Consider the following 25,183-nt stretch of genomic DNA (forward strand, 5'->3'; position numbering starts at 1 on the left):
TCAGACTGAAGTGGCAGTTTTTTTTTGTTTTTTTTAAGTCCACATATTTAGAATGTTTTATGTCACAGTAGTTGTTGACCATCACCTGCCTTTCTATCCAACCAAAGCTTCATGGGAAATTTGAATCACCCAAGACCTACTGCTATACATTATTTGGCTCCTATTTTTCACTTTCATTTTGCTGCAGCTTGATCTACATTGTGAAGTGTTTGCACAAGCAAAAACATCACAAAAAAAACATCTTCTGCAGATGTTGACAGATACTTCTAGATTTCACTAAGCTTTGAAACATGGCTTGACATAGTTTCAGCTGCCCATTACCCTGACTGAAATGAAGCTTCTCATATAAATATTGCATCAACACGCATCATGAAATGAAAGCCTCCCATTGCAGCTTCTCTCTTGGGCTGCATTGAAGCAGAGAGGAAGGACAGTGATCTCCGGATAGATTTTTAGATAAAGACATGTCCCCAAAGATGTTTGGACACACAGCTCCGATTAAGTAAACCCAAGCAGATGTTATTTGCGCTAGAAGATTAACTTTGCAGTGCATCTCTGCGGATAACCTCTAATTTGTTAATGCCCAACGTGATCACTGAAGTGAATTTTCCTCCTTGCTGTGTCTGTCAAATGGCCGGAAGGAGCTAAAGTAAACGCATACACAGTGCAGTTTCGTGTGGATATTGCAATTGGTTTTCTAGGGGGACCGACTCCGACTGCACTCGCCACCAGCACACACCCCTCAGCACCGGTGATGCATCCCCGCGGCAAAGACACGGACAACTCCTTGTCAGAGTCGTCTCGACTTTAGAATGGTGCAGAAATCTCTCAACGGCGGGGTTTACCCAACTCAAGCCGGAGAGAAGAAGCACAAAGTCGGGTTTGTTGGGTTGGACCCCGGGGCTCCTGAATCCAGCAGGGATGGGGCGCTGCTCATTGCGGGCTCGGAAAGCACCAAGCGGAGCAGCATCCTCTGCAGACCGAGGTCCAGCATCTCCGCCGGGAGACCCAGACCGTCGAAGAAAAATGCCAGTTATCGGAGACTGCAGAATTTCCTTTATAACGCCCTGGAAAGACCGCGCGGATGGGCGTTCATCTACCACGCTTATGTGTAAGTGATGCGTGTTGATTCTGTCTTCGTGGCCTTTGTACTGGCATGATTTGCTATGGAGTTTGTCGGGTTATGTGCCTCGAGCTTTGATGATACGGATTATGTTCAGATGGTGCATTGAAGGGTTAAACATTGTCCAGCTGCCAAGCGGCGTCAGCCTGATTTTTAGGACTCGTTTCACTTCACCCGCATAACTCCTGCTCTAACTCTTACAAACTGCTTATTGCGACACACCAGGCCATGTCCTATGTACATTTCATTTAAGTAGATTTCTTAAAACGTTAATGCTGATGTGAGACACGCCTGCGCTCTGTCTGTGGTCATGTTGCTCATGTGTTACACACCAGGTCCCAAGTGTTGCGGCCACGTTAGATTTCAGCACCGGCTCCTGTGAACAGCTCCGCGCCGCGCCGGTCCTTTCACTAATTACCGCTGCAGTCCAGCTCCGCACAGCTACACACCGTGTGTGTGTGTGCAGGCAGAGGGAGGGTTCTGGATACTACAAGTGGAAACCAGACAGACTGGGACTGGGCTTTTGTTCGTAAATATGTAGGTTGATGGTCTGCGACCTCTGGTGAGAGACCACGGACAGCAACAACATGTGGGGAAAAGCCTTCACCAAGTCTTCCGTAATAAAGCGGCTCTGCAGCGACAGGACACAGGTTTCACATACAAGGGACATCATTTGTGTAGCAGAGGCCAATGCCTGCTGCTTTACCGTGGATGCTATGTCCCCAAATGCAACCAGTAGCATCTCTGTTAGATCCTCCCTGCCTCAGTTGTGTGTGTGTGTGTGTGTGTGTGGAATGCTGATTTTTATTTATGTATTTTATTACATTCTGTAGTTGTGTGCATGCCATAGAGGTGTTAATTTCCGGTATGTTCATCTGAATAGTAATTTCCCCTACAGCTACGGTCAAACTGTTCAGATACTGCATGCTTGGTGGTGAGGAGTTTAAATGGCCACAGCATTAAGGAATTCGCTGTGCACAGCCTATCGGCTGGGTGCCCAGAGCTGATGATGACACCACAGGCATGCACGCACTCACACATGCTCTCTGGGTAGTTTTGGAAATATAACTAAAACCCCGTCTTAACCATTTGCTTCTCTCTTTTTTTTTTTAGAGAACTTCATTGACCAGCATTACTATCTTTTTAGCAAAATCCAGTGCAGACTGGAAGCTAAAGCATTTGGGCCCAACTGAAACCAAACAGCTTAGTTAGAAGACGCTGAGTATCATGTTTAGTCACCTGAAAACAAAGTTGTAAATGTACAATTCTAACTTTATACAAAATTAGTATGATTAGTATCAGAACCCTAGTCATCCTGATGATGCACACAAAGGGTTGCACAGGATTTCCTGTATTAGCATTGAGTCATACAACTCTTGCACATTATTCATACTCACCACACTTAATTTAATCTCCCCACTCGTTTTCACTATCAGACACCTGCCTCATAACACTGTCCTATGCATGTTCCAGTCAAATCACTCGCCTCCACTATTGTTCTCCCATATCTCTGCTGCAGGAGACAGCATCTGAAAATCACTTTGCTGCCTTCTATACTCTGTGCTCGCGCTGTGTTGTTGTTGTTTTTGGTGGCTTCTCTCTGGAATTTATAGGCAGGTGTTTTTGTTCTGTAGTCTCATTTGTAATGCACATGTGAATGATCGATATGTGGAACACGAGCACCTTATTTCAGAGTACTCTCTGCTTTGCTGCCTCCGTGTCTCTCTTACTCGCTGTCTTTCTCCCTCTTTCTGTCTCAGACCAACACTGACCTTCCCACTTCAGCTCTGTCTCTGGTCATACACATTAATTAAAGGCAGAGCACTAGTGATTCTCAATTTTTCACTAAGTGAATTTCCAGCCCTGTGGATCTAAATGTAGCATCTTTTAACATGCAACGCACTGTTTTGATTTTTGGAATAAAAAAAAGGGAATCTTTTACACCTGTCAGATGAACAGCTGCTGTCTGTCAGTGTCCATTTATGACAGTTCAACAGCCTTGTCAGACACAGGTCGATCATTGTGATACAGAGACAAGAGATACTGCTGCTGATTTTGCACCAACAGGAGCCTCATTACAGTTTGTCCTCTAGCAGGAAGCACCAGCTGTGTGAGCTACTTGAAAGGCCTCTGCAGCTGTAACATGACAAAATGTGTCGGCTTGGCTCTCGAGTGCAACACGGTGGAGTATCATTGAAGAGGATGGCAGAGACTAAGGTTTTAGTGGTCGAGCAAAATGTTCCTTTATATTTTCTTGAAGCGACTCAAAGAGACAGATTGAGTATATGGTACTCGCGGAAAATTACTATTCTGCTGAGCTGGCCTGCCGAAGACAGAGATGCGAGGACATCAGCAAGCTCAGGCTGATTCCAAACCGTTGAGATGTGATCGAGTGGTCTGTTTAAGGAGGAGAGAGACCTGGAAGTCTGGTGGCTTGATGCAGGTGCATTAGGTTAGGAATGGATTGTGTCACAAAGGGACAGAGAAAACTATTTTAATAGTTGGTAATTTTGCCCCTCATGATGTTTACACAAAAGCTGCCAAAAAGACCTCCTAACTCTTCAAAAGTTAACACTCTGTTAGATGTTTTAGTCTTTTACTGTGAATCCAGGACAGACAGGTGGTTTTTATACACTGACAATCCTTTAAATTTTTTTTTTTTTCCTCAGCTCACTTTGTTTTACAGCTGGGAACTTCATAGTTATGTTTTAGTGTAGTTTTACATCCACATAAAATTGCAGAGTCATTTAATTCAAATGGAACTGGCTTCAGTTAGAATGTACATGTACTGCCCATTAATTTAGAGCCCAGGCTTTTATTTTTTTTATCAGTTTCTTTCTATTTAGTAACAGAATATTATCATAAAATATATGACTGGGTGAAAAGGTTTTTCACTTTCAAAACATGCAAATTCAACCCTAAACCTATATAACACGCTCCTCGAGTACAAATCAGAAGTACATTAAAATGCAAAAGTTAACTTAGTTTAAGTTCTGATAGAAGATTGTTCATAACTTAATGTGCATTAGATATTATGCTGAAAACAATGTTTTACTCTTTTTGCCATTTCAAAATAAGGGGACGCAAATGAATCCAGGCTGTTTTTCGGAGCAGTCTTCAGTATTTCCTTGAATGCCTGCTGTGATTGTGTTGGCATGCAACAGCTCTGTGGCTCCTTAACAACACATTTCCACCCTGGAGAAACACTAGCAGGGTCACTTGTGCATTTACTGACACAAAATGAGCACCAAAGAACATCATTATGACACATACTTTCCTGAGGAGCCCACAGAGATGAGCCCCAAGTGCAGGCACAGGCCATTTACAGACACTATTTGGTTAATGAAAAAAAAAATCCTTTTTGTTCTCCCGGAGTTTGTCGCAGTCTAAATTTAGCATGATGAGTACGTCTGGGCAGGCAATGTTGTGCTGAGCGGAGCAGATCAATGTTTCTTTATCTGCAGCTCAGGTGGAAATGCAGGTTTTTCTGTATCCAACAACAAACCCCTCATCTTGGCTGACTCTGAAGCCCAAATTTCTGCTGATGTTGTATGGAGACCTCTGTCAACAAGCTGATGTCTGCGTGTGGTTGCTTGTGGACGTTTGTCAGCTGGGAACCCACTCAAAGTGGGTTATTTTTTTATTGAGGACACTGGTGGCAATCCAGAAGCAATGGTGTAAAAATAGAGCTCCAGGGTCATATGTGTGTTTGTGTTTGTAGTGCTGCATGTGGTATTGAGATAATGTTGCAATTTATCTGGAGTTGAAACATTAATTTCTCTAAATGACATGGAATCAGGTACAATTGATTTTTATATTGTTTGGCCAATAGAATGAAAGCTTTATATAACTAATAATGTTAGAATACATTACTACGCGGATAGAAATATATGTTAATCACTCAAATCTTTTTCTCATTTCTAGTTCGGACTGTTATGCTCAGCTAACTCGGCTGAAGGCTGCAACTTTCTATTTATTATTTATTATCAAGTTTCTCATCCAAATTTCCCCAGGAACAAAAATATGATTATTTTCCAAAATGTCAAACTGTTTCTGTAATGGGCAATCAGCAACTTCACTCAACTGTACACTGTTTTATTAAAAAATTTTTTAACCTAACCTAACTCATATTTAAAGGCATCAGGGAAAGTTTAATGAAGCTACAATTCGCTGATGGTTAAGAGAGAGATTAGCTGTAGGAGGTGCAGCTGTCTGACTGCTTTAGGAGACAGGTTTTGGCCCTTGTGTTCTCATTAGTTGGTACTGATGAGCTTGGCAAGGTCGAGGGAGGGAAGTTGCAGCTAGCTTTTTTCACTGGCTATATGTATTTAAGGAATAAATGGCCAGTTTTTCTTAAATGTTGATATGAGCCTCTGCTAATGGCACAACATGGGGCATACTGCAAATTGTGTGATAAGTTGAAGAACTGATTTTATGCAGTCCTGTATTTTTTGGCTTTGCAAGCTACTGAAACCAGGTCATACGTGGTATGAATCAGCTTGTAAAAGAAGTGGTTCAGCGTTTTGGGAAATATGCTTATTCACTTTCCTGTGCTACCACTTCCATTTAAGTCCATTAAATGTGAAGCTGTACCCAGGAGATCAGTATTATCACACGAAGCAGGTTGCAACTGCTAGTTTGGTTCCTTCCCAACGGGAATGAGATTATTTTGGTTCGTTTAATCTGTAAACACGGTGCAATTTAAGTTTTATGTTGGACCCTGTCTGGATGAACTGTCAAGTCTCTCTGGTGGTCTGCAAACATCAGGTCTGTCCTCATGACAACATCAAATAACAACTCCTTTAAGGCATCTGTTTGATTGATGTAGAGTGATGGACTCAGTTAACATAAGATGATGAAAGGACAAGATGTAAAGAATCTGACTCTTTGACTGACCAGCATGACAGTGGAGAAGACAAGATAAGTGGACAGCTCAGGGTACAGAATATACAATAAAAGCAGCTTTGTATTTAACAGCATCAATCACGCAACAAAAAACATATTCATAATGTTTCTCTGGACTTTGTGACACTGGATTCTTGAACCAACAAGACCCTAATGCCTATTTAGTTGTTTAGAGCATCAAAAACTGCTTGATATGTACATTTAAATGTCATGTTGTTATTGAGGTGAACAATTCGGGCATTAGATGTGCTCCTAAATGAGAAAGGAAGGAAGGAATCTGTGTTTTGACTTTCTGACATGAACAGATGATGTATGATGACCATCAGCAAAGCCTGCCAGCATCTTGCACAGAATTAGAATTAGAAAGAATCGGCTCATGTCTTGACTTTACCATGGCTACATTCACCACTGATCTCTGAGTTTCATGTGATGAGTGAACTGGAAGTGATTGCAGCCAGTGTTTCTTAAGGGACCAGTCCACATCTATTTAAGTAAAAGAATGAAGAATGAAAGTGTACAAGACTCAGTCTAGGATGCATATTTGTTAATATCAGTGATGAAAACAGAATTCCAGGTTGTTCCGTCTGCGTGTTAGACTCTGCTATACACTTTTTCCTCAGCACTACGTGAAAATTTGCCAATAGCCTACAGTTCCTTCTAATTATGCATGGATCAGTATTTATATTAATAATGAATGACTGGAAGGTTGTCACTGCTAGTGATGAATATGCAGCGACTCTTAACCTCTTAAGTATTTTGGTTACAAACTCTGTGCCTTAGCAAGCTGCGGTGTGATCGCTGTCCTCCAGCAACAAACAGCAGACGGTTTAATGTAGCTGCTGAACTCCATGAAGCAGTTATGGGCTAAAGAGGAGCCCTCATGGAGCCCTAAAACCAAGCTAAAGGGAAAGGCAATACTGGACCTACATTCATCAGATGGACAGAAACGCATCTCCAGTCTCTCTGCATCTGCTGGATGTGTAAATAAAAACATTGCAAACACACTACTCTCACTGAGCCTTTTGGTTTCTGCACGTGAACTCATATTATTTATGAGACACTCTCCATTGGCTCTGCTGTTGTGCTCCTTCCTCTTCACATCACATTTAATCATCCTTCAAAGGAAGCACTAGCCTTAAGGTTTCCTCTAGGGTTGTGGCTGCAGAATTGATTTTTGACTAAACCTCTTTCGAGTCAAAACAATCATGTTAGTCTACTTAAAACCATCAACCAGTTTCTAAATTATGCATGTAAACAGTTTGATTGACCTTTGTTAAACTTTTGACCTTTTGGTAAACACTCTATGACATTAACTCTCATCACATGTTAATGTACTAAATATTTCTAATGACTTTTGCAAAAGGCAGACATTGTGGCGTGGACTGTAAGGTGTGTGCTGGACTCACAATAAACACACCACTACACTTAGGTGGAATAATGAACTCTGAGGTGGGTTGATCAGCTCAGTATTCAACTCTCAGTGGTTATTGGATTTCCTGTTCACTTGTGCGCAAACATGTTCATATGGGATCACACTGGAAACCAATTTAGTGCCCGCCTTTCACGCTTTAGCTTCTTTTAAGGGTTATTTACTCACCAACTCGCTCATTTAATCATTCCAACTGAGCTGCTGCTGTTGAAGCAGTCTGGCTCGTTTCCACTAACGAAGGCACCGCGGCCCAGGGTCTGCAGCTCCAATTATTCATCCAATATCCAAGTGCAGCCACTTAAGCTTGATAAACAGTCTGAGTGATAACTTCTGACAGACATTTCAAGGGCACCAAAATGCATATTGGATAAGCACAAGTTTCGGAGGGTTTGTGCCAAATGCTTGACACAATTATGCTTTTATTGTTAAAACATACTGTAGCAGTTTTTTAGTTGAGCCAGCTCTTCAGAAATGACAAACTAAATTACCATGTTTTTACATTTATTAGATATAAAGCAAGCCAGCTGTTTCATTAAATGTACCCTGTGTTGTGTATTTTAAAATAAATGTAGTACTAACTTTTTTCTTTTTCTCTTGTCATATGTTTTTCAGATTCCTGTTGGTCTTCTCCTGTCTCATACTCTCAGTCTTTGCCACCATCAAAGAGTTCAAAAACAGCTCAGAGAGTGCCTTGTACATCCTGGTAGATAAAAATTCATTTGCTGAAACACACCACTTCCTATGTTTTCATATTACAGGGTTAACTCCGTCATTTATTTTTTATTTTTTTGCTTGATTCTTCAGGAAATTGTGACGATCGTGGTGTTTGGAGTGGAGTACATTGTGAGGATATGGGCTGCTGGTTGTTGCTGCCGATACAGAGGATGGAGAGGGAGGCTGAAATTTGCCAGAAAGCCTTTCTGCGTCATAGGTGAGAAAACAGGGCTGGGTTGTGTTCTGTCTGGCTGGCGTGTCTCTCACCTTCCTCTCATAGAAGAAAGCACTCTAACTTGCACACACATTGCTCAGTTTTTTCCACTCCTTCCACTTACTGGAGGGTTTGAGTGAGGCTGTGATAACCAACCAATCTTAATCCTCACCTCCAAATGTCAACAAAAATTGAATTGTTGTAAGTGTTGTTTGTGTTGTTTCTCTCTGTGCAGATATCATGGTGCTGATTGCCTCAGTATCTGTACTGGCAGCTGGATCTCAGGGCAATGTTTTTGCCACCTCGGCCATCAGGAGTTTGAGATTCTTGCAGATCCTGCGCATGCTGCGTATGGACCGCCGTGGAGGCACCTGGAAGCTGCTTGGATCTGTAGTTTATGCCCACAGCAAGGTGATCCCACTGTTCACTACTGCTCCTTCACTAAAACACTTTATTGTGTTAAATTGATGTAAATTGAACAATTAATGCTGCTTTCAAGCTGCCTTTGTCATCTGATCGTGGGATTGAGATAAATCCCATCAAGGCCAGATACTTCCTTTGTTGGTCGACTTCATGGTTAAGTACCACTGTTTTGGTGCAAAATTGGAATAAATGTGTTTTCAGATACATTCCTCTTTTTTGAAAAGGTTAATTGTGTTTTCATTTTCACTGTGATATGTTTGGAAGAGATTAATCAATCAAGTTTTGAGAAGGTATATACACTTTATCAAGAATAAAGCACATTGTCACAGTAATGTCATGAGAATAAATAAATAACTCGTACCATAAAATACAGATGGTAGAAAACATCTTCACATTGGGTTTGAAGCTAAAACTGTTACAGCAATTGAATTTCCACAGTGACTCATTATTTCCAGCTGCACCTCATCCAAGTAATTCTGTCACGGTGAAAAAACACATTTCTTTCACTTTTATTTAAATGAGCTTTGAAATAGAATAATTTCCCTGCACTAATAAGGCTTGGAAAGTTTGTGTGAAAGAGCATGTGAGTGAGCGTGTGTGTGTGTGTGTGTGTGTGTGTGGGCAAGCTGAGGGAAATAAAGACATTTATGAAGTACGTGGTTTACCACAGTGGACATGAAACTCACGTAATCATGTCCGCTATCAGTACAGAAAAGCCTCTTTTGCCAATTCACAGGGGTCGCATCACCAGTTTATGCGGCATTGCGGACGACACTTTATTACTCTCGCTCCTCTGATGCTCATTGTGTTGGTTTCCTCCGTAGGAACTCATCACAGCGTGGTACATAGGCTTCCTGTGTCTGATCCTGGCTTCGTTTCTGGTCTACTCTGTGGAGAAGGAGTTAAATGATGAGTTTGAGACCTATGCTGATGCTCTTTGGTGGGGATTGGTAAGACTGCATTGGAAAAGAAATTACAGTGGAGAATATCAACTGCACAGTTGTGTGATAATAACATAACATTCAATGGTGTTGTGGTAAACATATCACATATTACACTGCTACCACCTTGTATCACACCTCTCAAATTGAGACACTGAATTATCTTTGCACCAGGTCACTCTCACGACCATTGGTTATGGTGATAAAGTTCCCAGGACCTGGTATGGACGATTGTTGGCAGCCACATTCAGCATGATCGGGGTGGCCTTCTTTGCACTTCCTGCTGTGAGTATGGGAGCTCGGCAGCAGTACTTTGAACCCAGTGTTGTTTGTTGCAATGCTTCAGTCTCCATCCATCATGGTGTTAAGTGCTCACTGGTGTGGAGTCACTCTGCACCTCCTCAAGAAGCAGTTCTGCGATGCATTTCAATATGATTGTTCTGTTCGCTGTCTCTGATTCTAATGTGGAACTTGTTAAATAACGCCTTCACTGATGTAGTTTGGGGATACCATGTTCATAAATGCCATTAAACTCCCGACTTACATCCTTATATTAAAATATCTCCAGATGACATCACTTGGAGGAACCTTCAGTTCAGATAAGTTCGTATTGCTGCTCAGACTATGAAGTTTGTGACCGTAGTTAACCAGTTTTTCCAGAGCTCACCCACATGACATCGTCTGTACTCCAAATGATGAAAAACTCCTTTGGGGTGATAAAAAAGCTTTTATATGAGCAAGTCAGAGCAAAGTTTAAAAGCATTAATGTACATTTACACACTAAACCAAAGCCATAGGAAGCAATTTGAAAATGGGTGATGTCGCCTTTCAAGGGAACAAAATTCTAGGTGTGCTATATGTGTACTATATGTGTGTGGTTAATAGTTAATGTCAGAAAGACCCAAATGAACTGAACCATGTGCACTAAATACTTTGGGTTTTCATAAATTTAAAGATGTATGTTTTTATTAAAGTAACTCCAACCACTGATTTTTATGGAAGTGGCTGTTACCATACATGTTCAGCATTTCATTTGAGATTTAAAGATGTCAGACTCAGCAGTGAGCCCTGTTCAGTCTATCGCACATTTAAAAAAATGAACTGCTGTATCAACACTTAGTTAACAAGAAACCGTCACTTTATTTGCCGGACTGACTCCTGGTGTGTGTAGGGGAACGTTTCTCGCAGTTGTATTGCCTCTAGGCTTTGCAGACGTGTGAAAATCTGTGGCCTCGCCTGTTCCCTGGATGTTTCTGGTTCCCTGTGCTGTTGTAGACGTGTTTTACAGGATGAGCCATTTCGGTTGTTGCTATTCCAGCTTCTGTCCAGTAAAAGTCACTAAAGGTCACTGATCTTTGTATGAGCCCTTTTGTATGTGTCACGTTGCATTCATATAGGGCATCCTGGGTTCTGGCTTCGCCCTCAAAGTTCAAGAGCAGCATCGCCAGAAACATTTTGAGAAGAGACGCAACCCTGCTGCCAGCCTCATTCAGGCAGGTGTCAAAGAAAACCTCGTGCAAATTTACCAAGCAGAGATCATCATTTTTTTATGCTCCTGACAATCAGCTACAAAGGATTATGTATTTGTCCTTCCAGGCTGCCTGGAGGTTTTATGCTACCAACCTTTCTCGTACAGACCTGCTGTGCACTTGGGATTTTTACGAGCAGACCATATCCATTCCAATGTACAGGTGAGTGACTTGGTAATGCTGCATTTCCAGTGAATACAGCTGTTTTTCCATATCCCATTCTGCCATGTTTCTTAAATCTGCCACTGTCTGCCCTGGATGATCACACACTGGTGTGGCTTTCACTTTCTGCCTTAATAAGGGTAATTTTACAGTGGATGATTCTTGGCAGGGACATCAGAACCTCTTGGAAATGCTGTTCAGAAGACAAACACTGCCAGTGCTACTTTCTTAAATTAACCACTTCTGAATAAGCAAATATGCTGCTGCTTTCACCGTGCAGATTTCCGCCATTTTTGCATTTGTAAGACAAAACTTGCCGCTTGTGTGTTGAAGTTAAAGATTACTTTGTGATTAGTTTTGTCTAAGTCGTATTTCGAGGTGAAAAGGTGTCCAGCTGCCAAACTAAATGGAATTACCTTCAACGCGCCCAATGGGAAGTTTGAGCCTTTCAACAGTGTGTTGAAAACATCTTGACACAATCATCAAATGCTCTTTGACTTTTTTTCAGGCTTATTCCACCCCTGAATCAGCTGGATCTGCTGAGGAGTCTGAAAGGCAAATCATTCCGGTAAAAGAACAAGTTTCCAAGCTGATGCAGAGAAAGCATGATCTCATGATAATGATGTCAGGATGCTGAAAATGGGGATAATAGTTATGATGATGGAATGATTCAGTGGTGAAGCACTCATCTTTAAATAGCAAAAGGAAATAAATTGCAAATCGTTATTATTCATAAATTAACAAAGCTCACATAACTTATATTCTTATGTTTTGTTCTTAGTGTTAATCCAACACGTCCTGAACAAGTCGGAGCAATATTGATCACGGCATATGGTATAATAACTGTCTGATTTGCACGGTGTAACTTGTGTCTTCACTCCTCACAGGAAGGAGTCTCAGCCAGATGCCACTCCCAGGTCTGTGATCTGATTTGGATTTTCGTCCCTCCTCATCTCCCTTTGGCTTCTCTTCAATTATGCTCTTAGCTGCTGCTGAGGCACTCTTCTTGGGGGAGTGTGTGTCTGTGTGTATGTGAGCATATGTGTGCGAGAGAGAGTGAGAGAGAGAGATAGGGGTTACTGTAAGTCTTCACACATGTCAGAAATGGATGCGGCTGTGTGTTAAGTGCCTCCTTCAAGAACGGTCATGCTGCATTTGCTCACATGGTGCTCAAAGATCAGCTGACTTTGGCCTCACTCCCAACTAGCAGCTTTATCAAATATTCACCAATAAGCTGTTCTTTGATAATCAAGCTTTCAGCGTCACCTTGGGAAAAAGTGATTTTGGACCCTTTAAGAGCCTTGCTTGATTTTTATCACACTGTTTTTGATAAAAAGAAACAAGTGTAGTTTACTGACGATGTGGTAACACTTTATCATGGCTCAGTCCTTTGCCCAGTTTGTGTACGTTAGAAAGATAATGATGGGGCATTTACAATCATTCCACCTGTGCAAATATAGTCTAGTATGTTCTTAACCAGAATGTCAACGAATAAGAGGTTGCAAATTAAATATACAATATATTTCGAATAAAATGTTACCGGCATCGCTGTATGGTACACACTGCTATTTCTGTGACTGTATCCACTGCTATGTTATTTTTTTGTGTCTTCTCTACTGCCCACCACTGCAGTTATGAAAATGCACACAAAGACAGACTTTGTGGGTGCTGTCCAAGAACTATTAGGTATAGTTGCTGCACATATACTAACAACTGCACTGCAAGTTTATGTGTCTCATATCATCCCTACCACTGTTCCTCTTCGTCTTTAATTAAACAGATGCATAATGAAGGTAGAGGAATCACAGAATTATTCTGTGAATTATTGTATTTTCATGATAATTGATCACTCACTGAGCAATAACAATCTGAGTAGTTTACTTGTTATAGTGTAGTTCAGTTGTGTCAGCTGACCTGTACGTGGAGAGTTAGAGCTGAGCCTGAGCCTTTTACGTTTTCCCCAGCGTAAAGTCAGACATACATCTGTGTTTACTCCCCTGTCCCAGTTGATTTCTGGCTTATGTTTAGCAATGTCTTTATGCAGTTATTTTGCTTGCTGCCTATTTTGCCTAATCAGCCTTTCTAAAGCTCCGTTCAGCAACCAAGGCATAATGCTGACTACCTAACAATGTGTTTCTTTTGACAAATTCCCGCGTATCAGGGAGCTCATACTGTAGGACTGAATAATTTTGCATGATTGGTGTCCACTTTTTGCATAGAGTAAGATCACGGCTCTTCCTTTTGAGATGAGCAGTGTCACTTTGCTTTCCCGTGCATGCTTGCTCGTAGCTTCCTGCTGCTTGCCTGGCCCACTGAATGCTCTACTGTGTTCGTATGTGGAAATGGCTCCTTCTGCTGTACGACATTGCCCAATTTTCATTTCTGCGGAGGTAAGATTACTTAGTGCTAAATTCTGCAAAATTCCAAAATTGCACAAAAACAGTAGGGAACAAGACATTTAGTTACAATTAGTTTTAATTTTATTTTAAACAAAAAAACAAATAAATCAGTTACATCTCCTCATTGTCTTTACTTCCTCTCTATAGTCGGAAGCCCAGCCTGAAAGACAAAGTGTTCCCCAGTCCTTCCAAAGCTCCTGTGGTTAAGGGGAAAACACCATCCCCGGGGGCAGAGGAGGGGGCTGAGGCGAGTCCCAGCAAGGTCACCAAGAGCTGGAGCTTCAATGAGAAGAACCGAGGGCCAAAGCACGCCTTCAGAGCCCGGGGCAGCACGTCACGCCAAAACTCTGAGGGTAAGGGAAGGCCACACAGTGCAGAATAACATCTGAGCACATTAGCAAACACTGTTAGAGAGATCAGGGTTTGACAAAAAAGGATAATACCACCATGTTTTTGTTTAGAAATAGCAACCAGGAATTTGATCATAGAAAAATAAATCTATTTTCTCAAAGACTGTCTTCGTGTTACACTAGGAAGTGAAATAATGACCTCTGTGGAAAAGCAGTTCCCAAAATGTCAAAGTACATTTTTAATCCATTTGTTCAGCGTTTAGGTCATTTTGAGTGTTTCAATTTTAAATACATTTTTAAAAAAAATACCAAATTTAAATAAAAACAAATGGTTGCTATGAATTTAGTTGATGTGGAAGAACATACAGTACATCAAGCATCTGAGTTGGTCTTTGCCAGCTTAACAGCTCATCAACCCATTTGAGGTGTGTTGATAATTTTTAATTAATCATGCAGAATGTGCCGTAATTATCATGCAGTTAAAGTTGAGGTATAGTTTCTCCTGCACTGATTCAAACAAATTAGGGAGCCAACATTTCCACATTAAGCTGGGGAAACAGAGGAGTGTTGGTTTGGATGCCCAGCCATCATTGATTGCTAGACAACCCAACTGCATCCATGTGTCATCCAGGCCACCGTATCACTCTCAACAAATATATTTCTCTCCGTCACCATTTCTTTGCCTTTTTGTTAAACAGTTTAAAGCAATACTCATTAGTTGTTTTTCTCCTTCCGCTTCATGGCATGTTAAAGTGCTGATTGAAATGCAGGACGAAGACTTTGGACTGAAGCGTTCTCCAGGTTAGACAAGTCATTCTGACATGTCCTCAGTTTAGATTGTGCTGTAATATACTCTGTACTTTCTAAATATATATGCATAGTTTCCTGTATATGTACATAAAGCTTTATAGTTTATGCAGTGGATAGTGTAAATGTAAGAGTAGAGAGACCAGCCCTTTCAAACATGAACTAGAAACCATTCACTGGACTCCTCAAGTTCCCATGTTTGGAATAGTTTTGTCTGCCATTGTCATTCTGCTAGAATCCATAACAAATCTTTTCCCACCTCTCTCCTCTCTCTCTCTTTTTGCAGCAATTGAAGGTTTAATAAGTAAGACATTGGGATATTTTGTTCGTTGGCTTCTATGGGAAATAATCGAAAGACAATCAGCTTCACCGGTCTGAGAAACCTGCATGCTAAAATCTGCTGTGAAGATGTGTTCACTTGACATGAACCCTTTTTTATTTGGATTTTTTATTTATTTTGTATGTGTTCATATAGGCGCCTAAGCATGGGTATAGATGAGAACGAGCATGTAATGATTTATGTATTTATTAGGATTGCAAGAGCTCCGTACAAATGATTATCTGTATCCAATTACACTTTTAATGTAGAAATTAATCCTGGGTTCAAGTCAAGTGTTGCCAACATAATCCAAAATTGACCCAGAAACAAAATGTCCAAAAGCCCTGCTTTAGTTTGCATGAAGAGACCTCACTTTCCCTACCAGATCCTCTTCAAACTTTTGACCAACATTGATTAGGCCGACACCTTCTCCTCTTTGCGATGTGTTGCAAAATCCATATATTAGCCCTCTGGCTAAACTATAAAAGGTAGTTATAATGGTAATGTAGACTGTAATTGGTGGTGGGAAGAGAGTATTTGTCATTAAAAGTTTGGGTAAAGCTTTTATCCCATCAGCATTCCTATCCTTCAATATCCTTCAATTCTGCACCAAGTATTTTTTCTGTTGTTCCACAAAGCTCGCTGGCTTGAAACCAACTCGGTAATTGAATTTTGCACCTTCAAAGCTCAAAGCAACAGCTCTGCTTTGCTTCTGCTGTTGATGCTGATTGTGAGAAAGCTGATGAAATATTCTTTAAGAGTGTCCTTGTCTTTGCTCTGTAGAGGCGAGCCTTCCAGGAGAGGAAATTGGTGATGATAAAAGCTGCCACTGTGAGTTTTTCACTCAAGAATTACCTCCAGGATTGAAGGTTTCTATAAGGGCAATCTGGTAAGTCCTTGTGTAAGTCATGTCTCATGAAGTCATTGTCAAACACCAGCTGGCTGATAAATTAGGGCTTCTTTCCAAATTAATTGAAGTTGAATATTGTATGTACATTGCAGTAGAAAACAGTCTAAATGTGATGACTGGAAAATGTATGTGAAAGGATCTCTATGTTTATAATTCATTTTCCGCACAGTTTCCTAATTGCAATTGTAATTGTAAGTGAATCTTTTCCTTCTGAAAGTTGGTTGCGAAACTCTCCATTGCTTTATTCCATCCTTTATTTTGAAATGGCAAAACAAGTAAAACAAACAATCCAGAAAGTGTCCACTTGTTTTATCCACAAATTGAGTGCTTTCGATAATCAGGCTAAACTCCTGGCTTATTTACAGGCCATGTTATTTTGTTGTAGCATTTTCCAACATCCCGGCCTTTTGTAAGTTCACTTCTATCATCAAAAATCTCATGGCCAAAACTGAACAATGGACAAAACAAACAAACAAACAAACAATATGCATGAGAAGTGTTCATCTAGACAACTCTTAGCAGGATCAGTGTTACACTGTATGAATGGGTCATAGCCTCCTGTTACTCTTGTTCTCATTACTATCTTCATTAATAACACCTGTAATTTTCCAACAAGTCAAAAACACCTGCTATGAAATATCTACTCATGTCAATGTGTCATTTTCGAAACATGTCCTCCCTCAGCATTATGAAGTTTCTGGTGTCAAAGAGGAGGTTCAAAGAGAGCCTGCGGCCTTATGATGTCATGGACGTGATCGAGCAGTACTCTGCAGGTCACCTGGACATGCTGTCTCGCATTAAAAACTTGCAGTCAAGGCAAGTAAAAAATTTGCTCTTTTATGCATGATGTATATTTAGGTAGTTTCCAAGTGAGTTGGCAGCCCAGCTGGGCACATTGAAGCATTTCCTGAGGTGTTACTTCAATTTGATAAATAGTTAAAATTCAGTAAAGGAATAGAAATGACTCCATAATGTATAATGTGGTGTGGTTTCACTGGATACACACATGTTTACCCTCAACTCACTGATTTGCTTGTTTCATTTGTCCAGCTACATGTGTTGTATTCAGATCTTTATATGAGTAAACTTTATAAACTTTCAAAATATGACACAATCCTTCCGCTCTGACTGCATCACAAATAGATTTAGATATAATAATGGCATATACAGTAATTCAAATAGTTTTCTGTGTTTCTGTGTTGGTCTCTCACTAATCAGCTCCACACATTTGCTCCCCTAAAGGTGTAATATGTAGAAAAAACAAATATATTCCAACAGTGAAATACATACACTTTTCATCCATGAAGCCAGTCAAACTCACTGTATGTCTTGTGTGTGTGGAATATATTGAGACTTGTTCTCCATAGCTGATGTGATTCCCACGTTGCTTCATTTTGCATTGCACTCATATCGTCTCTGTGTGCCTTGCCAGGATAGATATGATTGTCGGGCCCCCTCCCCCATCAACACCTCGTCATAAGAAGTCCACTGAAGGTCCTAGGTTAGGTTAACAGACTGCACCTTTAGAATGACCATTTTTACCAGCATTATGCTCCTTTTACCACAGTCCAAGTTTTGAAGAAGTTACATGCTACCCTGTTATTTTGACTAATGGAACCCCTTTTGAGTTCAAGCCAAGTGACCTGACTCATTGAGCTACGAGGCACGCGATACGAGGAAGCAGTGTTAAAGCTTTACTATGAAAAGAAGACAGTTGTTTAATATGCAGTTATGCACCTTTTTACAAGATGTTTTGCAATCTAATGACACATTACAGCAGCTGCTATAAAAAAAAGAAAAAAAGTGAGACATCCTTTCTCTCTAAATGTTAATGAGCCATGTCATGTGGCCTGACTCAACAAGGGTTTGACAGAGCTGGATGCTTGCAGCTCACACTGGAGACACGGAGGGACAGCTCCCCCTAGTAGGATGCAATGGAAATACAGCATGAAACAGCACATGAAAAGCATGCCAAGTGATGCATTTTGGCCCTAGACAAAATGTCCCCTGTATTCACACATGGTTTTGCCTAATCTCATTCTGCATGCATTCATACCGTCAAAATCAGGTGTTAGGCCGTCATTCATTCATTCAAAACACATTTCTTTGTAGCTTCATGAGAAACCTCAATATACAGTCTTTCTGTACTAATTTCCCATGTAGACGTTACTCCCATTATGGCATCATCATGAAGTATAGAAGCAGTTAAACTCATGTGGCAGAACAGATTGTTTTTTAAAATCTCAGATATTACCTTTCTCAAATGCCAGAGTTGACCAGATAGTTGGTAAAGGTCCTAAAGCTGAAGGAGAGGCTGCAGAGGACCAGAGCATGATGGGACGTCTGGTCAAAGTGGAAAAACAGGTAGGAAATGTTTTGCTCAGGTTTCGTCATGTGAGTTGGTTTCCACTGACACCAAATCGGTGGAGTAATTTATTTTCAGTTTTCCTGGGCATGATGATGGGTAGTAATTTGATTCTGCTTATGAAACACTATAATGGAATACAATTTCCTCATCGTGGGTTTTACTTTTTCCATGTAGGTGTTCTGTATGGACAGGAAACTTGATTTCCTGGTCAATATGTATGTGCAACGAATGGGAATCCCTCGATCTGAAACAGAGGCCTTTTTTAGTTCTGAAAAGCCGTATCCAGCTCCCCCTTACCACAGCCCGGAGGAGAGCAAGGAGGAGAAGGAAGGAAAAGAGGATATGAAGCAGGAAAAGGAAGTGAAGACATGCTCAGCTGCAGATGTCCCGTGCTCTGATGGATCTATGGAAAAGAAAGATCCTTTACTGGGTCGTCCTGTTGCGAGGTCAGTGGGCACGTCGTCCAGCAGCAACAGCCGCCCCTCTACCTCCTGGCAGCACCAGCTACAGCACCCCCTCAGCCAGCCTGCCTGGAACAGCAGCGTGGCCAACACGCCTTCACCAGTTGGTGGTAATGGCGATCATTCGCCCACTCTGTTCCGCCTCCCGCCTCCACCTGCTCCAGTTCATGACCGTTCCTTCTCTGGCCCGGGTGGCAGCGGCAGAGAGAGTGGCTCCGAGAGCAGGAGGCGCCACCGGAGGCAGAGGTGTCAGCAGGATGCCACCGCCGTGGAGAGTGACACATCTCTCTCCATCCCATCTGTTGACCATGAAGAGCTCGAGCGCTCTTTCAGTGGCTTCAGCATCTCCCAAGCCAAGGAGGACTTCTTTGGGCCTTCTTTCTTTACAGGCTCGGGAGGGGGAGCTGGAGCGGGGACTGAGGCTGGAACTGGACCTTCAGTCTGTTCGAGGGTTAGACCCTTCATAGCAGAGGGCGAATCAGACACAGACTCTGACCTCTATGCTCCCTCACCTTTGTCCTTCACTGGAGAGGTGTCATGTGCAGAGCGGGGATGGCCAGGACTGAAGTAGGTCAGCGAGGACTGCTCTGCCTGGCAGAGAGGCTTTTGGGGAAAGAGATTGGTGCTTCAGTTGCCAACAGGAGACCTATGATGAGACAGTGTAGCCAACTTGACCGACTGTTTTTGCTGATATCATTACAGACATTTTTAGGTTAAGTGACGGATTAATGTATCAGAGGAGACGATAAAAGCAATTGGGTCTACTTAATTACCCATTATGTCTGTGATGTGATGCTTTACAAACGATGCTTAATAACATTTGCATTGTACACATCAAGATCTTAATTAAATTCAATTAAATGTATTTAGCAACATCATCTTTAACTCATTTGCGAAATTTCGAAATTTTAGTTGTATTTATTAGTTATAAAAGTTATGAGCGAGTGTGTGTATGACACTCGATTTTGCATTGGTTTATATCAAACAAGATTAACGGCACTCGTTTCGTGAGTGTATTTCAGCACTTTGTTAAACACTGGTCACCTAACTTTGAAAACGTAGTGGAGGTTCTCACTGGAAGATTGTTCAAGTGTTGCCATATGTTTAGCATAGTGTCTTGATAGCTTCTGTACCTTCGAATGACTTGAAGTGTTATGATGCCAAAGTCTTAGCTACAATTATCAATTAGATTCTTGCAGAGGAAAAATTGCTTTTCACCGTCATTAATTCAGCCTGGCATTTACTAAATACTAAAGAATACCTCTAAAAGTATTGCACATACGTCCCCATCAGTAAACAAGTGACCCCCGTGCATGGCATGTTAAATGGTTAATTTATGGACTGTGTCAAGCAGGCTGCAGAACTAAACAACAGTAGCAAAAGTACAGACAAAATGAGCAGTGAATAAAACATGAAAATGTGTATGCATGACTGGTTTCAAGCTTGAATCTGTTAATTTTTAAGGAGCTTTGTTGGAAGTCCAATCATATAAATGCAGCCGGAGCTTGCTAATTTCAATGGCTCTTCTTTTCTTGGCAAATATGTCCTTAAATTGTGTGCACATGAAATACAAAGGCAGATGTTTAATGTTACATACAGTATGTTTGGAAACAGTATGGGCTTAACTGACATTAACACATACATTTTGTATTGTTATCACACAACATGCGATGTTGAAGTTGGACTCCTGTGGCATAATTATGTAGTTAATCAGACATGATGGTATTTAGCCTGTAGTGCAATGGTCAGTCACTGAAACTCTGTGCTGCTATGTCAATTCTGCACGAATTGAGGTAACGCAATAAAAAAAACAGCAAGGCAATCAAGAACCATCCTTCACAAACTTTAACATGGCCTTATTTTTCACATCAAAGGATGTTGTTTTCTAAGTAAGCATAGATTTCATTCTTAAAGTTTCATAAATGTAGTACATTTTCAGAGGTTATCTGGGTAAAGAACAGACGTTGTAGGTGATTCGTCACTGATAATGCTAAAAGCATGGGATTTCTAGCAAACTTCTTGTTAAAACTACTCCGGAGTCACAGAAAGCTGCAACCGTTTCACATTAACACTGAACCATGGACATCGTGCCAGAGGAAATATCATTTATTAGAGACTGTTCTGACATAATCCATATTTTTCAGAAAAGAAAAAAACTAATTTCTGGCATGTTTGTTACAACCCAAAGAAAGGGCCTGTAGGGTTTTACATTATACAGTAGCTTTTAGCTCAACACCTTCATGTAAGTGCACCTTCTTCAATAATAAAACTTTGTACATCACTGAAAATCTCTTTGGCCTTTTTTATGGTTATCTGTACAGAGACAAACCCAGCTGTAAAATTAAGTAGAGTGATGTAATAGTGGCCATGTGTCACTAGATGGCAATCAAGAACTTTGAGTGTGTGTTTCAGGAACATGTGTGATAAATAGAATTATAGACAAGTTGTGTAACTGTGCACTGATGAATATCCAGGTTCATAATCCTAATTTTTTTTTTAAATCTCATTTTTGCAAGCACAAATTACATGATCAGATGCAAAAGGTGAACAGTAAACTCAATATGTTTCAGTGTTTTTTAGAAGGTTGCTCTAACCCGAACCTATAATTTATTTCTCTGACTGGACTCCAAGTTACACAACTCCTCAGTCCTTGGATCATTTATTGCTGCCCTTATGGGCCATTTCTGTGCACTTTATGTGGCCTATCCCTGCCTGTGTAGGTTTCTTCACACAGGCCAGAAATTAGACATAAACAAAGATCATTGCACGGGGAAAACAAAACCTCCTCTGACAAACATAATTAGCACCTATATGTATGGGTATACACCAGCACTTCAATAATTGCCATAGTTGCAACTTATGAACCTCATAAAGTGTGACTCATCGGATTGTGGTACCTGGAAAAGTTTTCACATGATTTTGGAACCAAAGGATTTATTTGGATTCAGCCCCAAGAGTATAGGTGAGGTCAGCCACTGCCAACTGACAATGAGGCCTGAGTGTTTTCAGCCCAGAGGTCTTAGATGGGTTTGAAGTCAGGAACTCTGCAGACCAGTCAAGCTCAGCAAACTTGCAAAATGAATTTACATTTACATTTAATCATTTAGCAGACGCTTTTATCCAGAGCGACATATAAGTTATGTACAAGGCAGCAAAAATCTAAGTCAAGAAGAAAAATTGTTTATTGTTTCACAAGGTGGAAGTGCGGGAAAGAGCCGAAAGGAAGTTTTTTAAAAAAAGAGAGATTTTAGTGCATAGGAAGGCGTAAAAGAAGTTCTGTGTTCAGCAGTTTTTTTAAATATTGGGAGTGAGTTTGCTGAGCGTGCACGTTCCACCATCTTGGGATCACTGAGCTGAAGAGTTTTGCTTGATGTGTTTTGTGTGGTGCTCGGACCACCAGACGTCATTCATTGGCAGAGCGCAGCGGACAGGAGGGACCGTAGACCTGAATGAGGGAGTTGAGGTAAGCAGGAGCTGTTGAGTTGAGCCACCAGTAGGCAAGAGACAAAGCTTTGAACCTGATACGGGCAGTTACAGGAAGCCAGTGTAGAGATCTGAAAAGTGGTGTGACATGAGCCTTTTTTGGCTGATTGAAAATGAGTGGTGCTGCCTCATTTTGGATCATCTGCAGGGGTTTGATCATGCACATACCGGTAACCCCATAAACAAAGTGTTGCAATAATCAAGACTAGATATGACCAGCGCCTGTACAATGAGTTGGGTTCTATATTCCGTGAGGTAGGCTTGGATCTTTCTGATGTCATAGAGGGCAAATCTGCATGCTCTGGAGACTGAGGAGATGTGGTCCTTAAAGCTTAATTGGTCATCGATGATGACGCCCAGATTTCTGGCAGACTCAGTGGGGAAATCACTGTAGATCCAATGTTAATGCTGATGTTGTGTTGTGTCAAAGGTCTGGCTGTGAAGACAAGATATTTGGTCTTGGAGAGGTTGAGCTGAAGATGTCTCTCTTTCATCCAGGCAGAGATATCGGAGAGACAGGCAGAAATGTGTGATGAGAAAATTGAGTCATCTGGTGAAAGGACAGAAAGAGCTGTGTGTCATCAGCATAGCAGTGATAGGAAAGACCATTTGAGTGGATGATAGAACCCAGGAATGTAGTATAGACGGAAAAGAGAAGAGGACCAAAGACTGAACCCTGTGGCACACCGGTAGAGAGGCTATGAGAGTGAGAAACATGCCCCTGCCAGGATACCCTGAAGGTTTGTAACGATAGGTAAGACTGAAGCCAGGCTAGAGCTGATCCAGAGATGAACCTTCAGAGTGTGAGGACAAGAGGATCTGATTGTTCACATTGTAAAAGGCTGCAGATAGGTCGAGTAGGATTAAGACAGAAGACTGACATGCGGCTCGAAGACATTCCACGACAGTCAGGAGGGGCATTTCTGTGGAGTGACCCCTCTTGAAGACAGACTGGTTGACATCAAGAAAAAGATGGAGTCTTGGATTTGTGCCACTTCCTCTCACCACTGCTGAACGTGGTGCGTTGCTCACAGATCCAGTCGGTGAGCCATGGGATGAGCTGAGGGACGAGTCGGTCTAGAAGACATGAGGCAGAGACTATCCGGACACGATGAGAGTGTATTGCAGAGGCTGTCCGTGGCTGCAAGTGTATCGAAGGTGGAGAGGTCCTGTATTGGGGGCAGAGTTGCAGAGACCAGTGAAGAGAACTGCTCCGGGTTGTGAGACCTGTGGTTACAAGTGTGGTGGGAGAATGCAAATAGTCTAGGGGTGAAGACTGTGGGCTGAATGAGGAAGTGATCTGATAAATGCAGAGGAGTGACCAAGAGGTTGTCTGTGGTGCAGTTCCGGGTGAGAATGACGTCCAGGTTGTTGCCAGCTAAGTTCCCCAGTTGGTCCGGTGGTTGATATATCGCAATCACAATTCAGTCTAGATGCTTGTGTAGGAAAGGGGAATTTTTGAGTCTACAATATTTGTGTATGCTATAAATATAATAATTTCTTTAGTTATATTTAAGGTGCCCAATTCAAACTACTTTATGATTAGCGGCCTTTCTGCAACAACTGGAGTATTGACCAAACGTACAGCACACAAAATCATATGACCCATCCACATGGATTGGGCCCTATAGTTTAAATGAAGTCACTGCAACTATCAGCTTATGTGTATAGATCAGCAAAAAGCTTGACAGATTTTATTTAACAGCCTATTTAGCAACGATTGCTTATTGTCCACGAAACAACCATAGACGGTTTCCATGTTTCACGCTCCACCTTAGGTCAGCCAGTTTGTTAAGTGATGTGAGGCCAGAGCTTGAGTTGAAAGGGTGATAATAATAGGAATTGATTATCTCATTAATAAAAGTCAGATGATGGCGACACAGCACTGAAAGCTTATTTACTTTCTGCAGCACTTTTGCAATGGTCTTGATCACCCCAAGCACACAGCAGAGGACAAACAAACCGCAGAGACAAGCACTTGAAATTGAATCTGTAGTTAATATCTACATATTATGATTTATTTCTCTACCTGGATGGGAAGTGCAAATCTGTGGTAACAATGTACCAAGGACAAATCCAGAGTTTTGCTGCAAAAAACAGTAAAAGTAAAGTATAATAACTAATATAAATTAATACAATTGGAACGTTTCCACCTTGCATTATTTTTGAGACTTTCCTCACAGGACATTTATTCAAAAATAAGAGATTTGTGTTTAAACAGTGCCATTAGATAGAGGTGGGATATTGGCCTTTGGTGATGAATGGTAATAGCCAACAATCAATGAAACCATTAGTGATCTTACTCTTATGAGAGGCCTGGGAAGCGAAGCCAAACACAGATGGACTGAATGCATTTTCATTTTGGTATTCGAGCTAACGTGTTTTACCTTTGAATTCTGTGACAGGAATATAATAGTAATGTAGCTCTTTCCACAGCTCTTTTATGTTCGGTCTTTTGTTTTTCAGCTTACATACATACATTGCCTTGATACTCTTTGAACTGATTGTACTTTATATGAGTAAATAAATGAACTTAGTGTGCATGCCATTTCTCTAAATGAGCTCAGATCAAATAAAAGGCGCTCATTTGCTGCAAATTACTTTCTACATGTGCCCTTGGCACCAGATGTGTTAGCATGCAAGACG

General features: G+C 41.2%; 1 protein-coding gene across 10 annotated transcripts; it reads left to right on the top strand.

The window, feature by feature from the left end:
- The first annotated feature begins 53 nt into the window (after positions 1 to 53).
- kcnq2a (potassium voltage-gated channel, KQT-like subfamily, member 2a) lies at positions 54 to 21,335 on the top strand. Of its 10 annotated transcripts, XM_067526466.1 has the most exons (19): positions 62 to 1,111; positions 8,070 to 8,160; positions 8,262 to 8,388; positions 8,621 to 8,796; positions 9,633 to 9,758; positions 9,924 to 10,034; positions 11,147 to 11,242; positions 11,346 to 11,440; positions 11,949 to 12,008; positions 12,328 to 12,357; positions 13,073 to 13,126; positions 13,987 to 14,192; positions 14,943 to 14,990; positions 15,283 to 15,300; positions 16,099 to 16,204; positions 16,910 to 17,041; positions 17,658 to 17,726; positions 18,496 to 18,589; positions 18,768 to 21,335. In XM_067526466.1, the coding sequence occupies exons 1-19, from the start codon at positions 813 to 815 to the stop codon at positions 19,623 to 19,625; spliced, it is 2,796 nt and encodes a 931-aa protein (XP_067382567.1). In that variant the 5' UTR covers positions 62 to 812; the 3' UTR covers positions 19,626 to 21,335. The 10 variants fall into 10 exon arrangements, with proteins under 10 accessions (XP_067382576.1, XP_067382567.1, XP_067382569.1 ...); XM_067526468.1 differs by lacking the exon at positions 13,073 to 13,126; XM_067526467.1 differs by lacking the exon at positions 14,943 to 14,990 and having other exon boundaries at positions 63 to 1,111.
- The last annotated feature ends 3,848 nt before the right edge of the window (positions 21,336 to 25,183 follow it).

The sequence above is a fragment of the Channa argus genome, chromosome 13, assembly GCF_033026475.1.
Source record: "Channa argus isolate prfri chromosome 13, Channa argus male v1.0, whole genome shotgun sequence".
Classification (NCBI taxonomy): Eukaryota; Metazoa; Chordata; class Actinopteri; order Anabantiformes; family Channidae; genus Channa; species Channa argus.

Bases quoted from the DNA above. Each gene is read 5' to 3' on its own strand.
- kcnq2a (XM_067526466.1), top strand. From the start codon at position 813: ATGGTGCAGAAATCTCTCAACGGCGGGGTTTACCCAACTCAAGCCGGA. The intron at 8,389-8,620 runs GTGAGAAAACAG...CTCTCTGTGCAG, and splicing joins AAAGCCTTTCTGCGTCATAG to ATATCATGGTGCTGATTGCC. The intron at 17,727-18,495 runs GTTAGGTTAACA...CTCAAATGCCAG, and splicing joins AAGTCCACTGAAGGTCCTAG to AGTTGACCAGATAGTTGGTA.